The sequence below is a fragment of the Myotis lucifugus genome, unplaced genomic scaffold (assembly GCF_000147115.1).
Source record: "Myotis lucifugus unplaced genomic scaffold, Myoluc2.0 scaffold_218, whole genome shotgun sequence".
In the NCBI taxonomy this organism is placed as follows: domain Eukaryota; kingdom Metazoa; phylum Chordata; class Mammalia; order Chiroptera; family Vespertilionidae; genus Myotis; species Myotis lucifugus.
The window spans coordinates 1080757-1101698 of record NW_005871266.1 but is presented as its reverse complement, the minus strand read 5'-3'; the positions used below and the strand labels follow the sequence as shown (position 1 = coordinate 1101698).

The 20942-nt window shown below is 36.8% G+C and overlaps 1 protein-coding gene across 5 annotated transcripts in view; it reads right to left on the bottom strand.

Annotated features, from left to right (window-relative positions):
• The window catches only part of HIPK3 (homeodomain interacting protein kinase 3), a 65637-nt gene that overhangs the window by 37631 nt on the left and 7064 nt on the right, over positions 1-20942 (bottom strand). The window contains exons 1-2 of one of the 5 annotated variants that reach the window (XM_023761806.1): positions 13898-14752; positions 7958-9053 (exon numbers count right to left, since the gene is read on the bottom strand). In XM_023761806.1, the coding sequence (XP_023617574.1) occupies positions 7958-9053; positions 13898-14066 (1265 nt within the window). In that variant the 5' untranslated portion in view covers positions 14067-14752. Of the gene's footprint in view, positions 1-7957; positions 9054-13897; positions 14753-20942 lie in introns of those variants that run through there. The other 4 variants (XM_014463741.2, XM_014463738.2, XM_014463739.2 and 1 more) reach the window with 4 other exon arrangements.

Below are 20942 nucleotides of genomic sequence, written 5' to 3'. Positions count from 1 at the left end.
AGATATTGAAAACCTATTTCAAGAAATAATGGCAGAAAACTTCCCCCATCTGGAGAAAGAAATGGACTTACAGGTCCAAGAAGCGCAGAGAACCCCAAACAAAAGGAATCCAAAGAGGACCACACCAAGACACATCATCATTAAAATGCCAAGAGCAAAAGACAAAGAGAAAATCTTAAAAGCGGCAAGAGAAAGAGACTCAATTACCTACAAGGGAATACCCATACGACTGTCAGCTGATTTCTCAACAGAAACTTTGCAGGCCAGAAGGGAATGGCAAGAAATATTCAAAGTGCTGAATACCAAGAACCTACAACCAAGATTACTTTATCCAGCAAAGCTATCATTCAGAATTGAAGGTCAGATAAAGAGCTTCACAGATAAGGAAAAGCTAAAGGAGTTCATCACCGCCAAACCAGTATTATATGAAATGCTGAAAGGTATACTTTAAGAAGAGGAAGAAGAAGAAAAAGGTAAAGATACAAATTATGAACAACAAATATGCATCTATCAACAAATGAATCTAAGAATCAAGTGAATAAATAACCTGATGTACAGAATGAACTGGTGATTATAATAGAATCAGGGACATAGAAAGGGAATAGACCGACTATTCTTGGGGGGAAAAGGGGTGTGGGAGGTGCGGGAAGTGACTGGACAAAAATCATGCACCTTTGGATGAACACAGTGGGTGGGGAGTGAGGGTGGAGGGTGGGGTGGGAGCTGGAAGGAGGGGAGTTATGGGGGGAAAAAAGAGGAACAAATGTAATAATCTGAACAATAAAGATTTTAAAAAAATAAAAAAAAAAAATAAGTTGTTGGACCCTAGCTGGTTTGGCTCAGTGGGTGGAGCATTGGCCTTTGGACCAAAAGGTCCCGGGTTCAATTCCGGTCAAGGGCATGTACCTTTGTTGTATGCTCCTACCCAGCCCAGGCCCTGATCAGGGCTTGTGCAGGAGGCAACCAATCCATGTGTTTCTCTCACATCGATGTTTCTCTCTGTCTTTCCCTCTCTCTTCCACTCTCCCTAAAAATCAATGGAAAAATATCCTTAGATGAGGATTAACAAAACAAAAAAAAAAAAGGTTGTCAGCTTTTTTTCTAGAAGTGCAAAGGACCAGAAGCAGTACTTTGAAGAACAAGTAGAAGGACCTATACTGTCAATTATGCTAATGACACTGTGATACTGGTGTTAAGAAGAGACAAAATGAAGGGGGGATAAATGGTGATGGAAGGAGACTTGACTTGGGGTGGTAAACAAACAATGAAATATACAGAGATGTACTGAAAAATTATATACCTGAAACCTATATAATTTTATTAACCAATGTCATCCCAATAAATTCAATTAAAGAAATAGACAAAACAATGAATAACAGTGTCCAAATATGGACCCACACATATAAGGTCACCTCGTTTGATGAAGTTGTCACAACCGTGGAGTGAAATAATAAATATATGGTGCTCAGTTAAGGGATATCCATATGAGAAAAAAAATGTGCCTTAATCCCTACCTCGTACCGCATGCAAAAATCAATTTCAGATGGATGGCAGATCTAAATGTGAAAGGTAAAACACTAAGACAACTGAGAAAAACATCTTAGCAAAGAAAGTTTCAATAAAATGAAGCACTAACACAAGCTGAATGAGAAAGGTCCAGCCAGATGGAGACTTTAAAAAATAATCCATCAAATCTGGTGATTAACAAACATGACATCAGTGTCATTCAGGAGAAGAGCTTCAGAAAGATGAGGGGAAATCACTGGAGGAGGAGCATGGTAAAGTGGGGAAGCACAACTGAGCTCAAACCATACTCTGCAATCTATTAGCTGTGTATCTCTGGGCAAGTTGCTTACCATATCTCAAATTCCCAATTTGTAAAATAAAGATAATGTCATTACTTATCATGGGTAAAGGGTAATTATGAAATATTTCTAGCACAGTGACTAGTACTAAGCAGTATAAGTGTTACTATTATATGAACTCTGTTCATTTTCACATTCTCATTTTCCACATAAGAAAAGCACCTACCAATATAACCTATGACAGAGAAGACAAGGGGTTGGGGGGAGGTAGAAAAGGGTAAAGAGGGATAAATAGTGATGGAAGGAGACCTGACTTTGGGTGGTGAACACATAATACAATATATACAGATGATGTATTATAGAACTGTATATTTAAAACCTATATAATTTATTAGCAAGTCACCCCAATAAATTCAATTTAAAAATTTTAAATGTAGTGCAGAGTGATGAAAAAATTAAAACTTTATTTTATTTTTTGCCTATTTAAAGACAACAGTGTGAAGAAAAGGACCTTTTCACACACTACTAGTGAAATTATAAACTGGAATAGTACATTTTTGGAAGAAAACTTAGCAGCAGCCATCAGCAAAATGTATGTATCCTTTGACCTAACAATTGTCCTGGAAATGTGAAAATGTACCTAAATGCCCAAGGGCATACAAGAAGGTTCCCTGTGGCATTATCAGAAAACCAAGGAAATGTACATCAGAGAGGACTGTTCAAATAAAATATAAAATACATTATTAAAAAATTATAAAACACAACCACAATATAAAGAGGAAATTATTCCTGCTTTACTTCCTAGCCTTCTCTATCATTAAATTTTTCTTACAGTGAACATTCTCTATTACAATTTTAAAAACATTAAATAAAACCATTTTTCATCTAGTACACTGGTTTTGGAGTATATTCAAAAATTTTTTTAATTCAGTGTTTTCTCTCAAAAGAAACATTTGTTATTTTAGTGTCAAAGTTTAACACATATTAGATTCTCTCTCCTAAGTAATACAATCTCATCATACCAGCTGATGCCTAAATTATTCACTGGCCACTGAACTGGCACTCTTCCATGGCAGCAGGCACTCTGTGAATAACATCCAAGGTGCTGAATTCCATTCACAGGAAAATGCTAAAGACTCAGAAACAAACAGGCACTTACATTTGAAGTGTGTGAGGTAAGGACTGACATCTAATCCATGAGATCATTACATCCGATTAAAGTACATTCATGAGACCATATGCACCTTAAAGACATAGCCATGTTGTTCAAGGAAAAACACTGATAACATCTAAAAGTCCAGGCTTTTACTCAATGTAAAAAAATAAAATCACAAAAGTGATTCTTTTAACCTATGAATAACTATTTAAGTTATAAGCAATTCTAGAATATAGTCCTTCAAACCTATTATAAAATTGCAAATCAGCCCAGTTTATATGGCATTACATATATTACATATTTCACATCTACAATCTATAGAATTAACAAACTCACTTTTCTTTAATCCTCACCCATGGATATGTTTTTATTAATTTTAGAGAAAGGGGGAGAGAAACATTGATTGGTTGCCTCCCATACATGTCCCACTGGGGGTCAAACACACAACCTAGGTATGTGCCCTGACCAGAAATTAAACCCGCCACCTTTTTGTGCACAGGACAATGCTCAACCAACTGAGCCACCCAGCCAGGGCAACACACTCATTCATTCATTCATTTTTGTAATAGAACATTTATTGGGTAAAATACAGCTCCATAATATATGTGTTTACTAAAATGCATGTGGCCCTAGTTGGGTTTGGCTCAGTGGATGGAGCATGCACCTGTGGACTGAAGGGTCCCAGGTTCGATTCCAGCCAAGGGCACATGCCAGGTTGCGGGCTCGATCCCCAGTAGGGGGTGTGCAGGAGGCAGCCAATCAGTGATTCTCTCTCATCATTGATGTTTCTATCTCTCTCTCCCTCTCCCTTCCTCTCTGAAATCAATAAAAATATATTACACACACCAAAAAAAAGTAATGAATGTGTTCAGCTGGTCTAGCTCAGTGGTTAAGCATCAACCTATGAACCAGGAGGTCAGTGTTCAATTTCCATTCAAGACACATGCCCCATTGTGGGCTCGATTCCCAGGAAGCAGCTGATCAATGATTCTCTCTCATCGTTGATGTTTCTCTTTCTCCTTCTCCCTTTCTCTCTGAAATCAATAAAAATTTATTTTAAAAATATGTTTAAAAATTTTGAGGGACAAAGAACCAAACTCTTAGTAGAAAAATAGGCAAAGGACATGAACAGGTAATACACACACACACACACACACACACACACACACACACACACAGAAACTAATGAAAAGGGTTACCAAAATGCGTTGGGTAGGAATGCTGTGGAATGGATGGGGGTAAGGGGATGTCACACTTCTGAGATAACCTTTTGGTATAGTTCTTATTTTTAGATCCATGTTAATGTTTCACATAATCAAATAAATAAACAAACACATGGGGGACCCAGAATGAAGTACAAATAAATTAACTTAATTATATTTTAAATAAGTAACATAATCATACGGAAGGTGGGTAAGAAGAGGATTGGGGAAGAACTAACCTAAATAACTCTGATCAACACAACAGTTTGACCACATACTCCAAGTCTAAGGCTAAGAGGCTAAAAGAACTATAAATAAATGTTGTACTCTAGTTGGCAAATTAGCAGTGGTATAGATTAGCAATTTCAAAACTACTTTAAATGTATTCTAGAATTGAGCAAATAAGTAACATACGTGGATAATGAGAGTCAAGTTTCCCAGTATCAGAAAAGGCATTATAAGGGAAAAAGCTGGTGTGCCTCAATGGTTGAGCATCAACCTATGGACCAGGAGGTCATGGTTCGATTCCCCAGTGAGACACATGTCCAGGTTGCAGGCTCAATCCCCAGTAGAGGGCATGCAAGAGGCAGCCAATCAATGGTTCCCTCTTCCTTCCTCTCTGAAATCAATAAAAATATTTTTAAATAAATAAATAAAGGAAAAAGGAGCCCTGGACAGGTAGCTCGGTTGGTTAGAGCATGGTCCCCATACACCAAGGTTTCAGGTTCCATCTCCAATCAGGGCACATACAAGAATCAACCAGTAGATGCATAAATAAGTGGAAGAACAAATTGGTGTTTCTTTCTCTTTCTTTCTCTCTCTCTCCCCTTCTCTCTCTAAAAATCAATAAAAACATATCCTCCAATAAGGATTAAAAAAAAAAAAAAGACTAGTCAATCCTATTTCCCCTCTGGAGGCTCATTTAGGAGTGATCTCTCCCCAAAAGCCTTCTCTGAACCCTCAGATTGGGCTAAACGCCCTCCTCTGGGTGGCCATAGTACTGTGCACACACCAATTCCCTAGCATTTTGAGACAAACTATTGTTTTCCATTAAGTGATAAAATCATGTTTTAATCACCACTGTACCCTTAGCACCTAGCACAGTGCCAGCAAACAAAAAGGGCTCAACAAAAATTGTGAGCGTGAGTTTGGACCTGTCTGCTTGTATAAGCCTCAGTTTTCTACTTATTAAATAGGAATTCCACCAATTGTCTTACTCAACTCCCAGGGATGAGACATGAGAAACAGGGCAGGAAATATACGTAAAATCACTTGGAAAAATGATGCAGGTTATGTACATAGTTATTTCTATTTATAAAGTAACCCTGTATAAAATATTAGTTATTACTTTGGTGGGGGGGGGGGGGGGTCGGGTCATTCTATGTACCTTTATTTTATTACAGAAACACTGTCTTTGAAACTTAAGGATCTAAAAAGGCATGAGGGGGTGAGAATGCCCTAAACAAAAACTGATAAGCCTAAATTGTTACCTTTACATGCCTTTCTGTCAGCTATTACATGCAAAATAGAACACATTTTTTTACTTCAACAATTGATGATAAATTACACAGTATTAGTACAGTAGCAAAGAATATAACTGCTATACAGCTTACTTTATAGCCCACTTTCTTGTCTCTATATTCTGAAATGACTCAGAACCACAAGCTAAAATCTATATTAAAAAAAAAAAAAAGAAAAAAGATATTCATGACCTGAATGTTGCCACCACACCTCATAAATACAGCACCTTCTGCTGCTAAAACCTTTTATGCATTCAACAGCCCTATGTGTTCTTGACAAAAACCACACTCAAGCAGCTGAATTTAGAACATGCTGACCTTGAGCAAATCAATGCCCTTAGCATGTACTTCTGGCTTCTATCACCACAAGAGCTAGACAGCCTCACCATCTATAGTAGTCAACAATTTCTGGCCACTGTCCCCTGTCTATTTTAAGATATCCCTACTACATTTCTGTGTTGCACAGTTCAAAGAAATAAAAGAACACATGAACCTGTGTTTAAACACAAATAATTTACCTTGGAACCTGGGGTATATGTGTTCCTACTGTGATTAGCTCAAAAAATATTTAATTTGGTAAGTTTCCACTTCCTCCTTTCATTTTTCAAATACAATGTATTTTTAACAAAGAGTAAAAAAAAAAAAAAATCAAGAATAAGACACTTCCATTTATTGCCAAACCAGATTTATAAATAACCTCACTCATAAATTAAGCCAGATTTGGCAATGTTTTCAAATATAAACTACAAAAAATATTTAAAAAATAATAGTTATGTGCTTTTCATGCAAAATTATACTACATATTAAAATAGTATCTAAGGGCTATACTACATTTTCACCAATCTACCTTAATGTTTACTAACTCTTCAAATTCTTGTATTCAATTGACAGAAAGCCCATTTCAAACTTTTTGTGTGTTTTTTTCCCATTGTTTTTAATCAATCAACATCAGGAAACATCAAACAAAATGCTAGCACTAGTTTTTGTTTATTACAAATAAAAACTTCACTTTTTTCTAACTCTAAACACAGAATCAATAAGTTAGCATCGCAATTGTATAGCTTCCGAAATTCAGGTAAATTATTTACTTGAAAAAATATATATAAACAAATTAGAAACTACTAATTATACTTAGCAATTATTCATAGCTTTTTTTTTTCATTGCCAACAGAGCCTAACATTTGTGCAAAGACCTAATGCTAGCAGAAACAAGTATCATAAGATATATAGCATTTTAGATTGCTTTGTAAAGGATTTCCTTTACTCTCTTGAAACATTTTATAAAAAGATAATGTCAAGTATAAAAATTAAATAAAGCTTTTTTTTTCCTACTCTGATCCAAAAGATTTCAAATAAAGAAAAGGAATCTATGTTTCACATGGACTAAATCTGATATGCAGAATAATGCAGGACTTAAAGAAAATGAAGTCATTCACTAACAAACGAACTAAATATAGAGCCCAAGCAGATGGAGCCTGGGGTTTTATATAATACTAGAGGCCCAATGCACGAAATTCATCCAAGGGGCTTGGCCAGGGGTGGGCAAACTTTTTGACTCGAGGGCCACAATGGGTTCTTAAACTGGACCGGAGGGCCGGAACAAAAGCATGGATGGAGTGTTTGTGTGAACTAATATAAATTCAAAGTAAACATCATTACATAAAAGGGTACGGTCTTTTTTTTTTTTTTAGTTTTATTCATTTCAAACGGGCCGGATCCGGCCCGCGGACCGTAGTTTGCCCACGGCTGGGCTTGGCCCTCACAGCCATGGCGGTTGCCTCGTCCCTCGCAGCCACGGCTTTGTCCGGAAGGATGTCCGGAAGGCCATTCAGCTGTCCAGTATAATTAGCATATTATACTTTTATTATTATAGATGCTGACTACTGAAAGCTCTGAAGACAAAATCTATGGAGTATAAAGGGGAGCAAGGGGAAACACCATTATTATTCTCATGCCGGTAAATAAGATTTTAAAATAACATGTCCAGAAAAAAATTAACTAAAAGCTCATCTTATATTTCATTAAATTGAAAATGGCAAGATTTCATTTTTTATGCTGCGTAATATTCCACTGTGTGCACACTTGTGTGTGTGTGTGTGTGTGTGAGACATCTTCTTTACCCATTCATCTACCGATGGACACTCAAACCTAAACTGATCTTATGCTGCTTTATTTATCCGAAGCAGTCTTTTTTCATCACATATACACACAAAATTATTTCATTTAGCGTAACTTCAACATTTATTTAAGAACCAAAGAGTAATTGTCACTTACCTGTAGTACCGAGATTGTAGGTATGTTGAACAAACAGTCTTCGACACGTGACTGGCTGACCCAAAGTCTATTACTTTAACCCTGTAAGGCTGCCGAACAGGATCCACCAACATAATATTCTCTGGTTTGAGATCAGCATGAATTAAACCAAGACTTTTCAATTTTTTCAGTGCAGTGGCCACTTGTTGAAGAATGGGTCGAATTACTTTTAGTGGCAGGGGACTGAATTTATTTTGTTTCAGAAAGTCATACAAGTTTTGTTCCAGCATCTCAAAGACTAAACAAGTATGGTTACGGTGCTGAAAACATTCATAAGCTCGTACAAAGTTATACTCATCGGCATTTTCAGTACTGAGTCTTGCTAATATGCTCACTTCTATCTGCCCTTGACGTGCATAAGAAGGATGATTCTTCAAAATCTTGATTGCTACGATTTCATTTGTCCCTCTTTTCCAGCATTTGACGACCTGGCCAAAAGTGCCTCGACCAAGAAAATCAAGGACTTCATACGTGTTTTTCATGGAGCATAAGACTTCATGCTGTACTAACTGATAGTCACCTTCTCCAGTGGTGCAATTCTGTTTTGTTCCTGTGGTAGTTGTCACAACTGTCACTGGATTTCCCATGTTCGTTTGCAACATTGCAGGAAGTATGGACAATTCATCGACAATCTGCATTGCGCTGTGATTATCCAACTCCTCACTCTTGCGCTTCAATCCACATCGCTGAGGGCCTCCTAGGAAATGTAACCTAGGTCTCCACGCCCCAATCGGAGGTGCCTCCACTTGAGCTTGCTGCGCCTGAGCTGCTATTACCTTTGTAGCACCCGCAGTGTTTTTTAAAACCACAGCACTTGTCTGCAATGAAAAGTTGTGTCCTCGAGGTCTGTTAAATGCTATCTTTGTCTGAAAAGCACTACCCTTTGTGAGAGGATGAGAATTTCCAATGTTTCTACCATTCACGTAGGTCCGTGGGTAGTTTCTTTCCTGGAATACACAACTGCTTGGCTCTACTTTGAGTTTCTTCACACTACAAAAGGCACTTGACTGAGTTTGATAAACATATGGTGGGTAGACCAAGACTTGTGAGGCCATACCTGCAAAAGAAAGAGAAAAAGGACTTATTAATTACAGAAAGTTTAATTTTAACCCTCATAAAGAAAACTTTTAAGGGTCAAATCCATAATTTATAAAAATAATTAAATTCCATCAAGATTTTTTTCTCTTGAAGATGACTGTTGGGGTCCAACCCCAGCAGGTCCAGGGGTCCCCAAAGGTGTGGACGGAGTCGGCGAAGAAGGAATGACACGGAGACAGCATTCAGTTGATCAGCAGCCTAGCCAGGATCTCTAGCCAGGATCTCCAGCCAAGTTCTGTGTTTTATTGTCTTATTACATCTGTATTTATACCAGTTGATTTTAATCCTATCAATTTCTATTCCAAAGGTTGGGCGTTTCTTATCTCCATTCCAGGGAGTAAAGATTATGTAGCTTAAGCGTGATTGTTCGTAGTTAAAGTGATTAACTACCCGCCTGGCACTTAGTTAAGGGGTTTTATTCCCTCCCTAACTTCAGGGAAAAATCCCTACCTGGGGAAACAACCTTTCTCGGAGAGGTGACCTTGGTTAAAACACATAGCGCCAAGAAAGGGAGCAAACATATTAAGAACAGTATGCCATATACGCCAGGTCCCTTGAAACATATGCTGTGCAGATGTTTCTTCCCTGCAGCGACTGTGTCAAACAGCAAGGATGGACCGGCTTCCGGCAGATGATAAGCATTTCAATACCTCTACTTTAGTTAATGCTTCAGCTACTTTGAATGTTGCATAAGTCATTCCTGTACCTGCACCTATAAAAATAGATTCAGAAGCACAGATGATGAAACTCACAGATAGGAATTTCTAAGCCCTGGCCAGGGTGGCTTTAAGAGCATCATCTCATATACCAAAAGGTTATGGGTTCAATTCCCAGTCAGGGCACATGCCAAGTTGCAGGCTCCATCCCCAGCAGGAGGCAGCCAATTGATGTCTCTCTCTCTCACATCAACGTTTTTCTCACCTTCCCCTTTCCTCTCTCTCTCTCAAATCAATAAAAACATATTTTTTTAAAATCAACTAAAAGACATTGTTTAAAGACACACGTATGAAAATGTGATCAGTACTGAAGATTTATAAAGACCTACAAGAAGTAGTAAGTGAAAATAACAACAAAAAAGCAAAAGCCTTTAAAGACAGAAAAACATATTTTTTGCCTAAAGAAAATCTCAAAAATGTTACCTCATAATAAACAGGGACAAAAGACCAAAGCATTAAATTTGTAGCCAACACTTCACAAAAACAAAACCACAACAAAAACTAGCAATACAACCAACAAAAAAAGTCTCCTTGGTGAAAGTTATTTTAGGGAATATTTTCACTCAATTGGAAATAAGCAAATAGCTACATTATATCAAAGTAAACCTTTGAGATTCTGTTTATATAAAAACCTTCCATTCAGATTTCTTTTCTGTACACATCTATCAACTATGCTTCCAGGATATATTAAAAACAAGTAGACACAGGTGCAGTTCACTTTCAAAAGTGAACTTATTACCACTCTTTAAAGGGAGACAGAATGGAACAGGAAATGAAAAATACAGATAAGATTGCTGTATCAGGTACAATGTACCAATGCTTCTCTAATCTGATAGCTTCAAAGCTAACAGAGCTAGAGGGTCACACTATGTAAAAACAGTAACGTTCTCCACAGTTAGGGTGGTACTAAGTTCACTAATGGGAGGATGCATTTTTAGTCAAATTACACAATTATAAATCATAGACTACAAGTGACCTCAGCATGTTATGATCAGCACCAGAGACAAAAAGATTGAAAAATACTGGAAAAAAGAAGTGAGCATGCTAAAAAACAGAAAACACCACTGCGCATGAGCATGCACACATACATGCTTCTTGATCTATTACCAGATCCCCATCCTATTCTGTCTTTACCTGGATCCAGCCATCACTCAGAGCCCTCTCGTTAGCTTCCTCATCTAAATCAAACCCCCAAAACCTGACCTGCCCATATCAACAAAGAATTTTACACTCTGTCCTAAGAATATTATTAACCTCTTCTTTTGATTACCTCCTACCACACAAATGCCCAATATTCTTTGATAAATTCTAGTTCTTGTCCTTCTAGTAAAATAGATTCCAAATTAACACTTCACTTATGTAACACAAAAGATGCTTAGCAGCAAAAGAATCCAAAATTCTTAATCTAATTACAGTGGCTCTCAAATCTTTTTCCTGACTCATCTCAGGTATGATGAGCTTTGAAGAAGTGAAGTACTTTTTGGGGGGAGGTAGTAATCAAGTACTACACTTTTGTTAGAGAAGTAACCCATGTTAGGGAAGGTGATTTTCACCAAAGTATTTTTATGTACACAGCAAATGAATAATTAATTTGATCATTCCAAGAAAGGACTTTTACACATCACTGCAATGACTTTCAACCCTGCAGAATACCTTTTTGAAAATAACAGGGCCGCCCTAACCAGTTTGGCTCAGTGGTAGAATGTCGGCCTGAGGTCGGAAGGGTCCCAGGTTTAATTCCGGCCAAGGGCACATGCCTGGGTTGCAGGCTCAATCCCCAGTGTGGAGCGTGCAGGAGGCAGCCTATCAATGATTCTCTCTCATCATTGTCTCTCTCTCTCTCTCTCTCTCCCTCTCCCTTCCTCTCTGAAACCAATAAAAAAATATATTTTCTTTTAAAAAAGATGCCTGCTAACTTGAGGAATCTCGTTTTCTTTATTACAAAAAAAATATTTATAGCCCTAACCGGTTTGGCTCAGTGGATAGAGCGTCGGCCTGCGGACTCAAGGGTCCCAGGTTCGATTCCAGTCAAGGGCATGTACTTTGGTTGTGGACACATCCCCAGTAGGGAGTGTGCAGGAGGCAGCTGATGGATGTTTCTCTCTCATCGATGTTTCTTTCTGTCCCTCTCCCTTCCTCTCTGTAAAAAAATCAAAACATATTTTAAAAAATATATTTATAAAGTAGAGTTGGTAAGCTACTGCTTTTGCTTTCAATTTGTCCTCGCTAATTAGAAAACTCTCCCTCAGGCCCCCCTGGAGTTCCCAGCACTGTCAGCTTCAGCCCACCAGCACAATCTATTTTGCTTTGTGGGGAATGGATCTCCCATAGCACAGGCTTCCGAGCAAAAAATTCCACAAGAAAGCTTTTCTTTTAACAAGATACAAATAGCACAAACTAAGAACAAAAGATTGAAAAATTTGACTTTATTAAAATTTGAACTTTTGTTTAGTTATCAAATGATACCAGAAATAAAGATAAGCCACAGATATAGTGAAGATATTGGCAACACATATAACTGACAAAAGATCTAAAGAAATCACACTGCTTGGCAAAACTCAGTAAGAAAATAGGTAAAAGATATCAACAAGCAATTTACAAAAAAGGGAAATAAAGGCCAAAAGACTTCTTAAAAGAAAATTCTCAACCTCAACTAGTAATAAGGAAAATAGTAATTAAAACTATGGTAGGATTCCATTTCATACACATCGGAATGACAAAAAATAAGATAATACCCAATGTTGGAGAGTGAGGCATAGAGACTTATATACTAGGGTAAGACGTACAAACACTTTAGAGAGCAAAACTGGAAATGGTCATAATCTAGTAATTCTTCTCCCAGGTATATATCCTGCCTACAGACAGTCTCATAATAAGTACAACAAAACAGGCAAAATAATGTTCACTGTTACACTGTATATAATTACAAAATTTTGAAATAACCTAATTATCACAAAAGGAATTGTCAAGGTGCAGTTTTTTCATACAACACATACAATACAAGTGTGTTTTATACCACAAACATCATATATTTACTAGGGGCCTGGTGCACGAAATTCGTGCACTCAGGGGGTTCCTCAGCCTGGACTGCGCCCTCTCACAGTCCAGGTGCCCTTGGGGGATGTCTGACTGACAACTTAGACCCTCTCCCGCCACTGTGGCGCACACTGACCACCAGGAGGCAGCTCCTGTGTTGAGCATCTGCCCCTTGGTGGTCAGTGTGTGTCATAGTGACTGGTTGTTCCACCATTTGGTCAATTTGCATATTAGCCTTTTATTATATAGGATTTATATACCACAAAAAAGAAAAAATACCAATTGTAAGGGCAAAACATTTATTTTAAAATGTATCACAATTTCAAAGCAGTTAAAATGTAGGAAAAGCTATGCATGTTAGAATTAATCATGTGCAGCAAAATGAATTAGCTGAAGTTACACATATCAACATAGATAAATCTCAAAACAACTATGTAGGGGGGAAAACAAGTTGCAGAAGAGCATGTACCATTTATTATAAAATTAACAGCGACAAATCTATGTTGTGCTTTTAGATATAGTAAGTATGTGGTAAGGTATAAAAACATGTGTGGAAATGATAAAAATGCCAGAAAGAAAGGAAAAAGACTTCAATTATATGTACTGTTATTTTGCACCCAGGATGGCAGTTGCATGAAAATTAATTCTATTACTCTATACTTTCATAGCCAAAATTTACATTATTTTTTTTTATTTTTTCTATTTCAGAAAACTTTTGCAAGTTGTTTTATTTACAATGCCAACTTTTAAAAGGTCACTAGACCTTTTAACTGGACAATAAACTAGGCAGAAATCGCTTTGCAAAAAGAGGGAAAGCCCAAAATGCCACTGTTTATAGAGAACCCACAATTCAGTTTTATCCAGAGCAACGAAAAAAGAGACTTTCGATCATATTGGAAGAAACTAAGCCATATGTTTGGAATCTAAACCCAAACTACACATGCAATGAGGACAATATTCTGCTAATACAATTGATTTGCACTTGTCTACTGTTTGTCTTATATTAACAATTGAAACAGAGCACTGCACTAGTATTTGGAACAATCCTTACAGTGTTCCAGTGCCAGGCACAACTTCTCCTTCTCTTCACACCACTGGTTCTCTTTGCTGTACCTGGGCTTCCTCTTCTTCAGTAAAGTCCCTTTTGATATGCAAGGTCTTGTAAATCTCTTCAGGAGTTTTCCCCTTGAGCATATTGGCAACAGTTTTGCATGTAACATCAAGCAAACCTTTGATGTCTAAATAGTTTGTAGCCAGAGTAAGTTCAACAAGTGTTCCTTGGTCAACTTTGAGGAATTCGTGGTCCCAAACAGGGATATCATCTGTTCGCTTTTTTTTGTTCTCATCATCCTCAGGAGGAGAAGGGTCATCTTTGTGGTGGGTGCACCACTGAATGACCTTTTTTAATATTTGCATTAACATTTGGTAGAGGAACTAGGTCATCATCACCTTCATCACGCATTCCCAACTCTTCTAACATGGTCTTGATAGTCACAGATTGTTTGGCAATTTCAACATCACCTTCAAATTTCTCTCCATCAGAAGGCTGCAACTTCATTGAAGGCATGATGCTAGTCTCAAGGAGAGAGCAGGCAGAGGCTGACGAGAGCAGCGATAGTGAGGCAGCATCAGCAGACTCAAGAGAGAAAAGCCACTTACCATTATTTTTAAATGAAGGGGGGGAGGAGGGATCTATCAAATAACGGAACCTCTTTAATTGTATCTTTTTAGTTTCAAAAAATATATAACCAACCATTTTAGATATTTTATTAGCATATTCAATTAGCCATACTCTATTTCATTCCATTTATATTTCAATTTTCAATTTTTTTTAATTCAAATCAAGTAAAGACATTTAGGAACAGGAAGAATTTAGCAATAAACATTTTTAAAAAAATATTTATTGTTGAAAGTATTACAGATGTCTGCTCTTTTCCCCCATTGACCCCTTCTAGCCTGCTCTCTCCCGCCCTCCCCCCCAACTAAATAAACATTTTTTTTCATCAATGAGCTCCCAGCAAGAGGCAACGATATGTACATATATAACAACACTGAGGGCAATAACATAAGGATGCAGGTAGCAAAGAAAAGGGGATGATTAACATGTGCCCTAAAGGAGCACAAAAAGGGTTCAGTAAAAAGTTAACCTAAAAGTTAAATTTGGAAGGTGGTGGGAAAAAGTCTGCTATGTAGGAGAGGATATTTCTCGCAGTACAAACCAACAGCACATGTAAGGACAGAGACTAATGAAAAACATGACATACTGGCTAGAACAGTACCCACAATTTATGGTTGGCCAAATCGGACCCAGACTATTTTTGTATGACCCACAAGCTAAGAATGGTTTTTACATTTTTAAAGGGTGTTTTTTTTTTAAGTATGCAACAGAGACCACATGTGGCTTGCAAAGCCTAAAATATCTGCCAACTAGCCCTGAAAGAAAGTTTGTCAATCTCCACACAAAAACGTAACTTGCCAGTGGAGAGGGAGCTAGAGAAAAAGATGGTCCTTGAGAAGAAAGACAACTTTAAAAAGACATCGTAAAAGAACCTTGTCTTCCAGGCTTAGCCACAGTCAAATTAAAAAACAGAATCATATTTGTATTTTTAAAGGATTACTCAGGCAAAGCTGTGAAGGATCAACGAGAAAGGAGTAATAATGGAACCGTGGGAAGATTATAGTAATAGTCCAGATAAGAGCTGATCAGAGCCTGAGCAAAGGCATACACTAAGGGGGTGAAGTCCAAAGTACTGATTACCAACAGGTAGACAGAAGGAAGAACCACAGAACTTGGTGAGGAGTAAGAAAGGAAGGAACTGACACAACCATGTTTCTGGCTTTAAAAAAATGATCACTAAATAATACAAAAATTTTTTTTTAAAAGCAGAAGGAGAATTTAGAGGAAAAATTGAACTCAATTTTAGATGCTGAGTTTGAGGTGCCTTGTGACTTAGCCTGAGTTCCCTTAAATGTAGAATCTTAAAGAAAGACCTCAGGGAGTTTACTTGGGAAGTTATCTCACAGGGCAAAAGTGAGGTATCTGGGGAATAAGTCAGAAAAAAAAAAAGGAAATTATAAATGTAAAGGAATGATAGAATTAAAAATTTACCATTTGGCAACAATCATAACTGAGTCAAGCAAGAATTACCAATGGATGCAAAAACTGGTGGGTGAAAGTTTGAATAACAGTTTTTTGGGAGACAATTCAATGTGAGTCTCTCATGTCTTGCAAGTAGAGACACTGACTGCCTTTGTTCTGGAGTCACTTCTGAAAGATGTTCATATACTGAACAGCCTTGGAAGTAGAAATAGTGTTTTCCTCCTGAGCAAAGGGCAGGCTGTCTAATGTCCAGTAAGATAAAGATAATGACTCTCTTGGGCAAATGTCAGGCAGGCTTACTTGCCCCTTATATAAAATTCAAGTTTCCTAAACCTGGGTTCCTCTCCTACAACGTGACTCCTTTTGTGCAGGGGTCACCTGGTCCTGTTCACATCACCCAGTGGGAAGTGAGTTGGGGGACAAGGCAAATACTGACATACTGACTACATTGCTATTACTATGAGTAAGAAAGTCCTTTATCGCCTATCTGCTGCCAGCATCCATGGCTAATTTGTTATCTTGCAAGACCCTTCAGAGTTCTTGACATTTACACAGCTTCAAAATACACCCCCACAAGATAGGTATTAATCAAAAAGAAGAAACCAACAGATGCCACCTTTACCAAATGATCAATGTTAACATCATGTGCCTCCTGATATGATGAGCTAGCAGCAATACACTTCACTGTGATATTTCTAAGCACAAGAAGACAAACAAATCCAAATTGAGGGCCATTCTTAAAAAACACGTAGCGTTAGTCAAAATGTCAATGTCAGGAAAACAACACAAAAACTGAAACACTTTACAGATTACAACAAAACTAAGGAGACATAAAAACTTGTAGGGAAAAATTGGGTAAAAGGATATCATGTCTGTAACTTACTCTCAAAAAGTTCAGGGGGGGGGAATACAATGTAAAGAGAAAAGGTAAATGCGAATGGGGTAAAATGTTAATGTTTAAAGAACTTAGGTTAAAGATATATAAGAATCCTTTGTACTATATTTTAACTTTTCTGTAGGTCTGAGCTTTTTGTCAAGTGATAAACAAAAAGAATATGAGTGACAGGCATAAAACAATGTTTTTTTTGCACAAGGCTGCTCTTCGAGGGTTATACACTTGGAGATGAACTGCTGAATATGTTAGGCAAGCCCAAATCACCTAAAATCTAGAATGATCAGGCATACAATGAGTCCCTGGGATCCATCTTCTGCCGTCATTAATAAAAAAGTATTCATAAGCTGTAAAAGAAAATCTTTTCATTTAAAAGTATTACTTAAATTCACAGTAGCTTTTGGAACTTTTGATTATTATGTAATTTTCTCATCAATAGAGACTAAAATTAGAATTTCACTATGTGATCCAATAAATTTGATAATAAAAAGGCCTTTTCATTCTTGAAAGGATAGAAAACCCCAGTATAGTCTATACAGGGCTCTACAATAGGACTTAGAAAATGGAACTACATAACTAGCAATATTCAGATAATAAAAAGTAGTTTCTAGTCACACTATTTTATTTCTAAATTTCTTTGTAATTTGAGAGCATATTTACAAAAGACAAAGTAACATGTCTTGTTAGAATAAAAGATGGGATATATAATAAAATAAGATTTTACTGTGAATAGTAAATGAGTTTAACTCTTCACTGGCCATTTAAATCTCAGTATTTTAAATACCTGTATCATTAACAGGTTGTTTTACCAGTATTCTATCCAGGAAATTAGTTACACTAACACATTTCACATAAGAAATATTTTCACATAAATCAACCACCACATGCTGTAAAACTTCATAAAATAAACCTGCTGTCTGAGATGCCCACAAAACATTTATTTGAAAACACTAAAGTCTTGGGTATTTTCCATCAGCATTGTGAACAAAGCATCTCAGGAATGTGTCGACTATAACACAAAATCAGCATGTTAAATAACAAGCTTCATCTGACTTAGCAAAAAATTCTAGCTTTTGGAACAGAAAATGACCTGTTGGGTATTTCAAAGCTGCTAGAAATTACCCTGCCAATATAAATCTTTATTTAAGAAAGGCTAGAAGGAATTAATTAAAAACAATATTCAAGGACTATTCTTACTACAGCATATAATTCCCTAGAATTTTCCACACCATATAATATCAAAACTCAGAAATGGAAATACTGACTGAAAAGCTGACTAAAAAGTTCACTCAAAGCACTCTCTTCCTTGAAATAAACTTTAAGCTTAACAATTCAAATCTAGTTTATAAAACTTAAGTACAAAAGAACATTTTATTTCAATTCAACACAATACCAATGTCTACCAGTAGGGGTGGGGAATGACTGCTTTGCAGATATTTCAAATAAAATAGGATGCTATGATAAAGCCAGAAAAAATAAGTTTTATAACTTTGGGTTATGACAACTCCCTTAACAGAAAGCCAAACGATTTCCTTTCTACTTTATAGGAAATATGTCCCCAAAACCACCACGAGCCTTGGTCCGTTTGCCTCATTGATTAGAGCGTGGGCCTGCAGACCAAAGGGTCAAGGGCACATACCTGGGTTGTGGGTTTGATTCCTGGCCCCATGCAGGCGGAGGTGGGTCCAAGGCAACCAATCAATCCATGTGTCTCTCTCAGGTGGATGTTTCTCTCTCTCCCCCTTCCCTCCCCCCCTTCCACTCTCTCAAAACACACCACGAAATTTTTATTTACTTTAAAAATCCATGTAAAGATACGTATGAAATATTAAAGACGAAGAAAGCAAAGGTCAAATAATCCTTACCAGACCACCTCCGAAACCAGTGATGGCGAACCTATGACACGCATGTCAGAGGTGACACGCGAGCTCATTTTTTTGGTTGATTTTTCTTTGTTAAATGGCATTTAAATATATAAAATAAATATCAAAAATATAGATCTTTGTTTTACTATGGTTGCAAATATCAAAAAATTTCTATATGTGACACAGCACCAGAGTTAAGTTAGGGTTTTTCAAAATGCTGACACGCCAAGCTCAAAAGGTTCGCCATCACTGTCCTAAACCAATCTACTTTTTCCCCCCTTTTAATCCTTAAAGAAGGATATGTTTTTGTTGATCCTTTTAGAGAGAAACATCAATCAGCTGCTCTGGCAGGCACCCTGACCAGGGGTGAAACCCCAAAACCTAAGTATGTGCTGGAGCTGGTACGGAACCGCAACCTTTTGTTGTAAGGGAGGATGCTCCAACCAACTGAGCAACCTGGCAAGGGCCTAATCTACCACTTGAAACAACTCAAATCAACAGGGGAAGTTCAATCCTAGATTAATAATTTGATCAAATGTCCAATCAATGTTTCTCTCTCTCCCTCCATCCCTCCCTCTCTCTCTATCTCTCTCTTCCCATTTCCTCTCTCCAAAATCAATTTTTAAAAAACTTAAAGTTTCAAACATAAACAACAATAAAAATGAGTAAGGCTCTGGCTGGATAGCTCAGTTAGTTAGAGCATCAACCCAATACACCAAGGTTACATATTTGATCCCTGGTCAGAGCACATATAAGAATCAACCAATAAATGTATAAATAAGTAGAACAAAAAATCAATGTTTCTTTCTCTTTCTCTCTGAAATCAATAAATTTTTTTTTAAAGAGAGAAATGAGTGAGGACACAAAAGAGGAAATACAGAAAAAGAAACCAATTTGGAAATAAGGTAGTCAATTCAGTTTGAGCTACCTGTTGGGGAGAAATAATGAGATCATAGTTCAAAAGATGAGCTAAAAGCTCATACTTGAATAAGTTATAGTAGAGATTATGCAATCATCTGGAGAAATACATAAGCTATAAATGAACAGAAAAATACTGCCAAGGGCTGAGAAGTGAATAGAAATTTAGATAGGGGCTATAGTACACATTTAATAAATTTGGAAGAAAAAGAAAAGAGAAAATAGGTCCGGAGACTTAAGGAGGCCCAATTAAAAGATGGCCACTTAAAATCTTAGATACCTTTTTAAAAGGTTGAAGAAAAAAAAGACCAAGGAATAAAAAGAGGGGACTTGACATTACCGGAGAGGCTCAAGATGCTGAAAAACACAATTCAGTATGAAATCCACAACAGAGAATGGGGGGTAATCCTGGAGGGAAAGGGATGTTGCTTTCCTGAGAAAGTAGTGAAAACACAATGTGTACTGGTAGAAGTTACCTTCAGACATAGAGGGTTGGAAATCTGCAGGAAGTTCATACCTATTGGCCTGTATGAGGGAAACAGACTCATCTGCTACAAGTAAAAGAGGTGAGGAGCAGAGTGGGTTTTGAGAAGTCAAATGTATATATGACACATTCACAAGCACCAGGTCAGATACCTGTCAAGCTACTCATAAAGATTTTCTCCATGGAATAAGGGAATAGGTAGAATGTAGCATGCCTGTATTTGGTTACTTTTATTATAATAATATATTTGATTCCCCAATGTCTTAGGCACTTTAGGGATACAGAAATCTTTTAAGACATGGTTTTCGACCTGAAGAAACAGTTCAGATACTATTTTACATTTTTAAATGTAACCTTTTCCTCAAATGTAATATTGTTACCTTCTAATAGGTTATAAATTGAGGTATTTCGTTTTCTTCAAATCAGAGTAAAGGGAAACAATTTTACACATTTAAATGTGAGATGCTTTAAAGAGATTTTGCAAATTACAGAGTAACCACTAGAAATACTTTCAGAAATGCCATGCTAAGCTTAGGGCATTTTACAAGGCAAACATTTCAACTATTTTGTACTCAAAAGCTATTGGTAAACCAATTGTGTTACAGTCTTTAACACCCTAAGTTTTGATACAGAATTCCATTTTAAATATACATGTATAAAATATTAAAATTTTTACTAATTATCATATTTATTTTAAGAATATATAATATAAATTTATAAGTGGTTCTTATTATTATTATTATTATTATTATTATTATTATTATTATTATTATTATTATTATTATTATTAATATTCAATAAAAATAAATATTCATACTAAATATCTTCTTTTTAGTC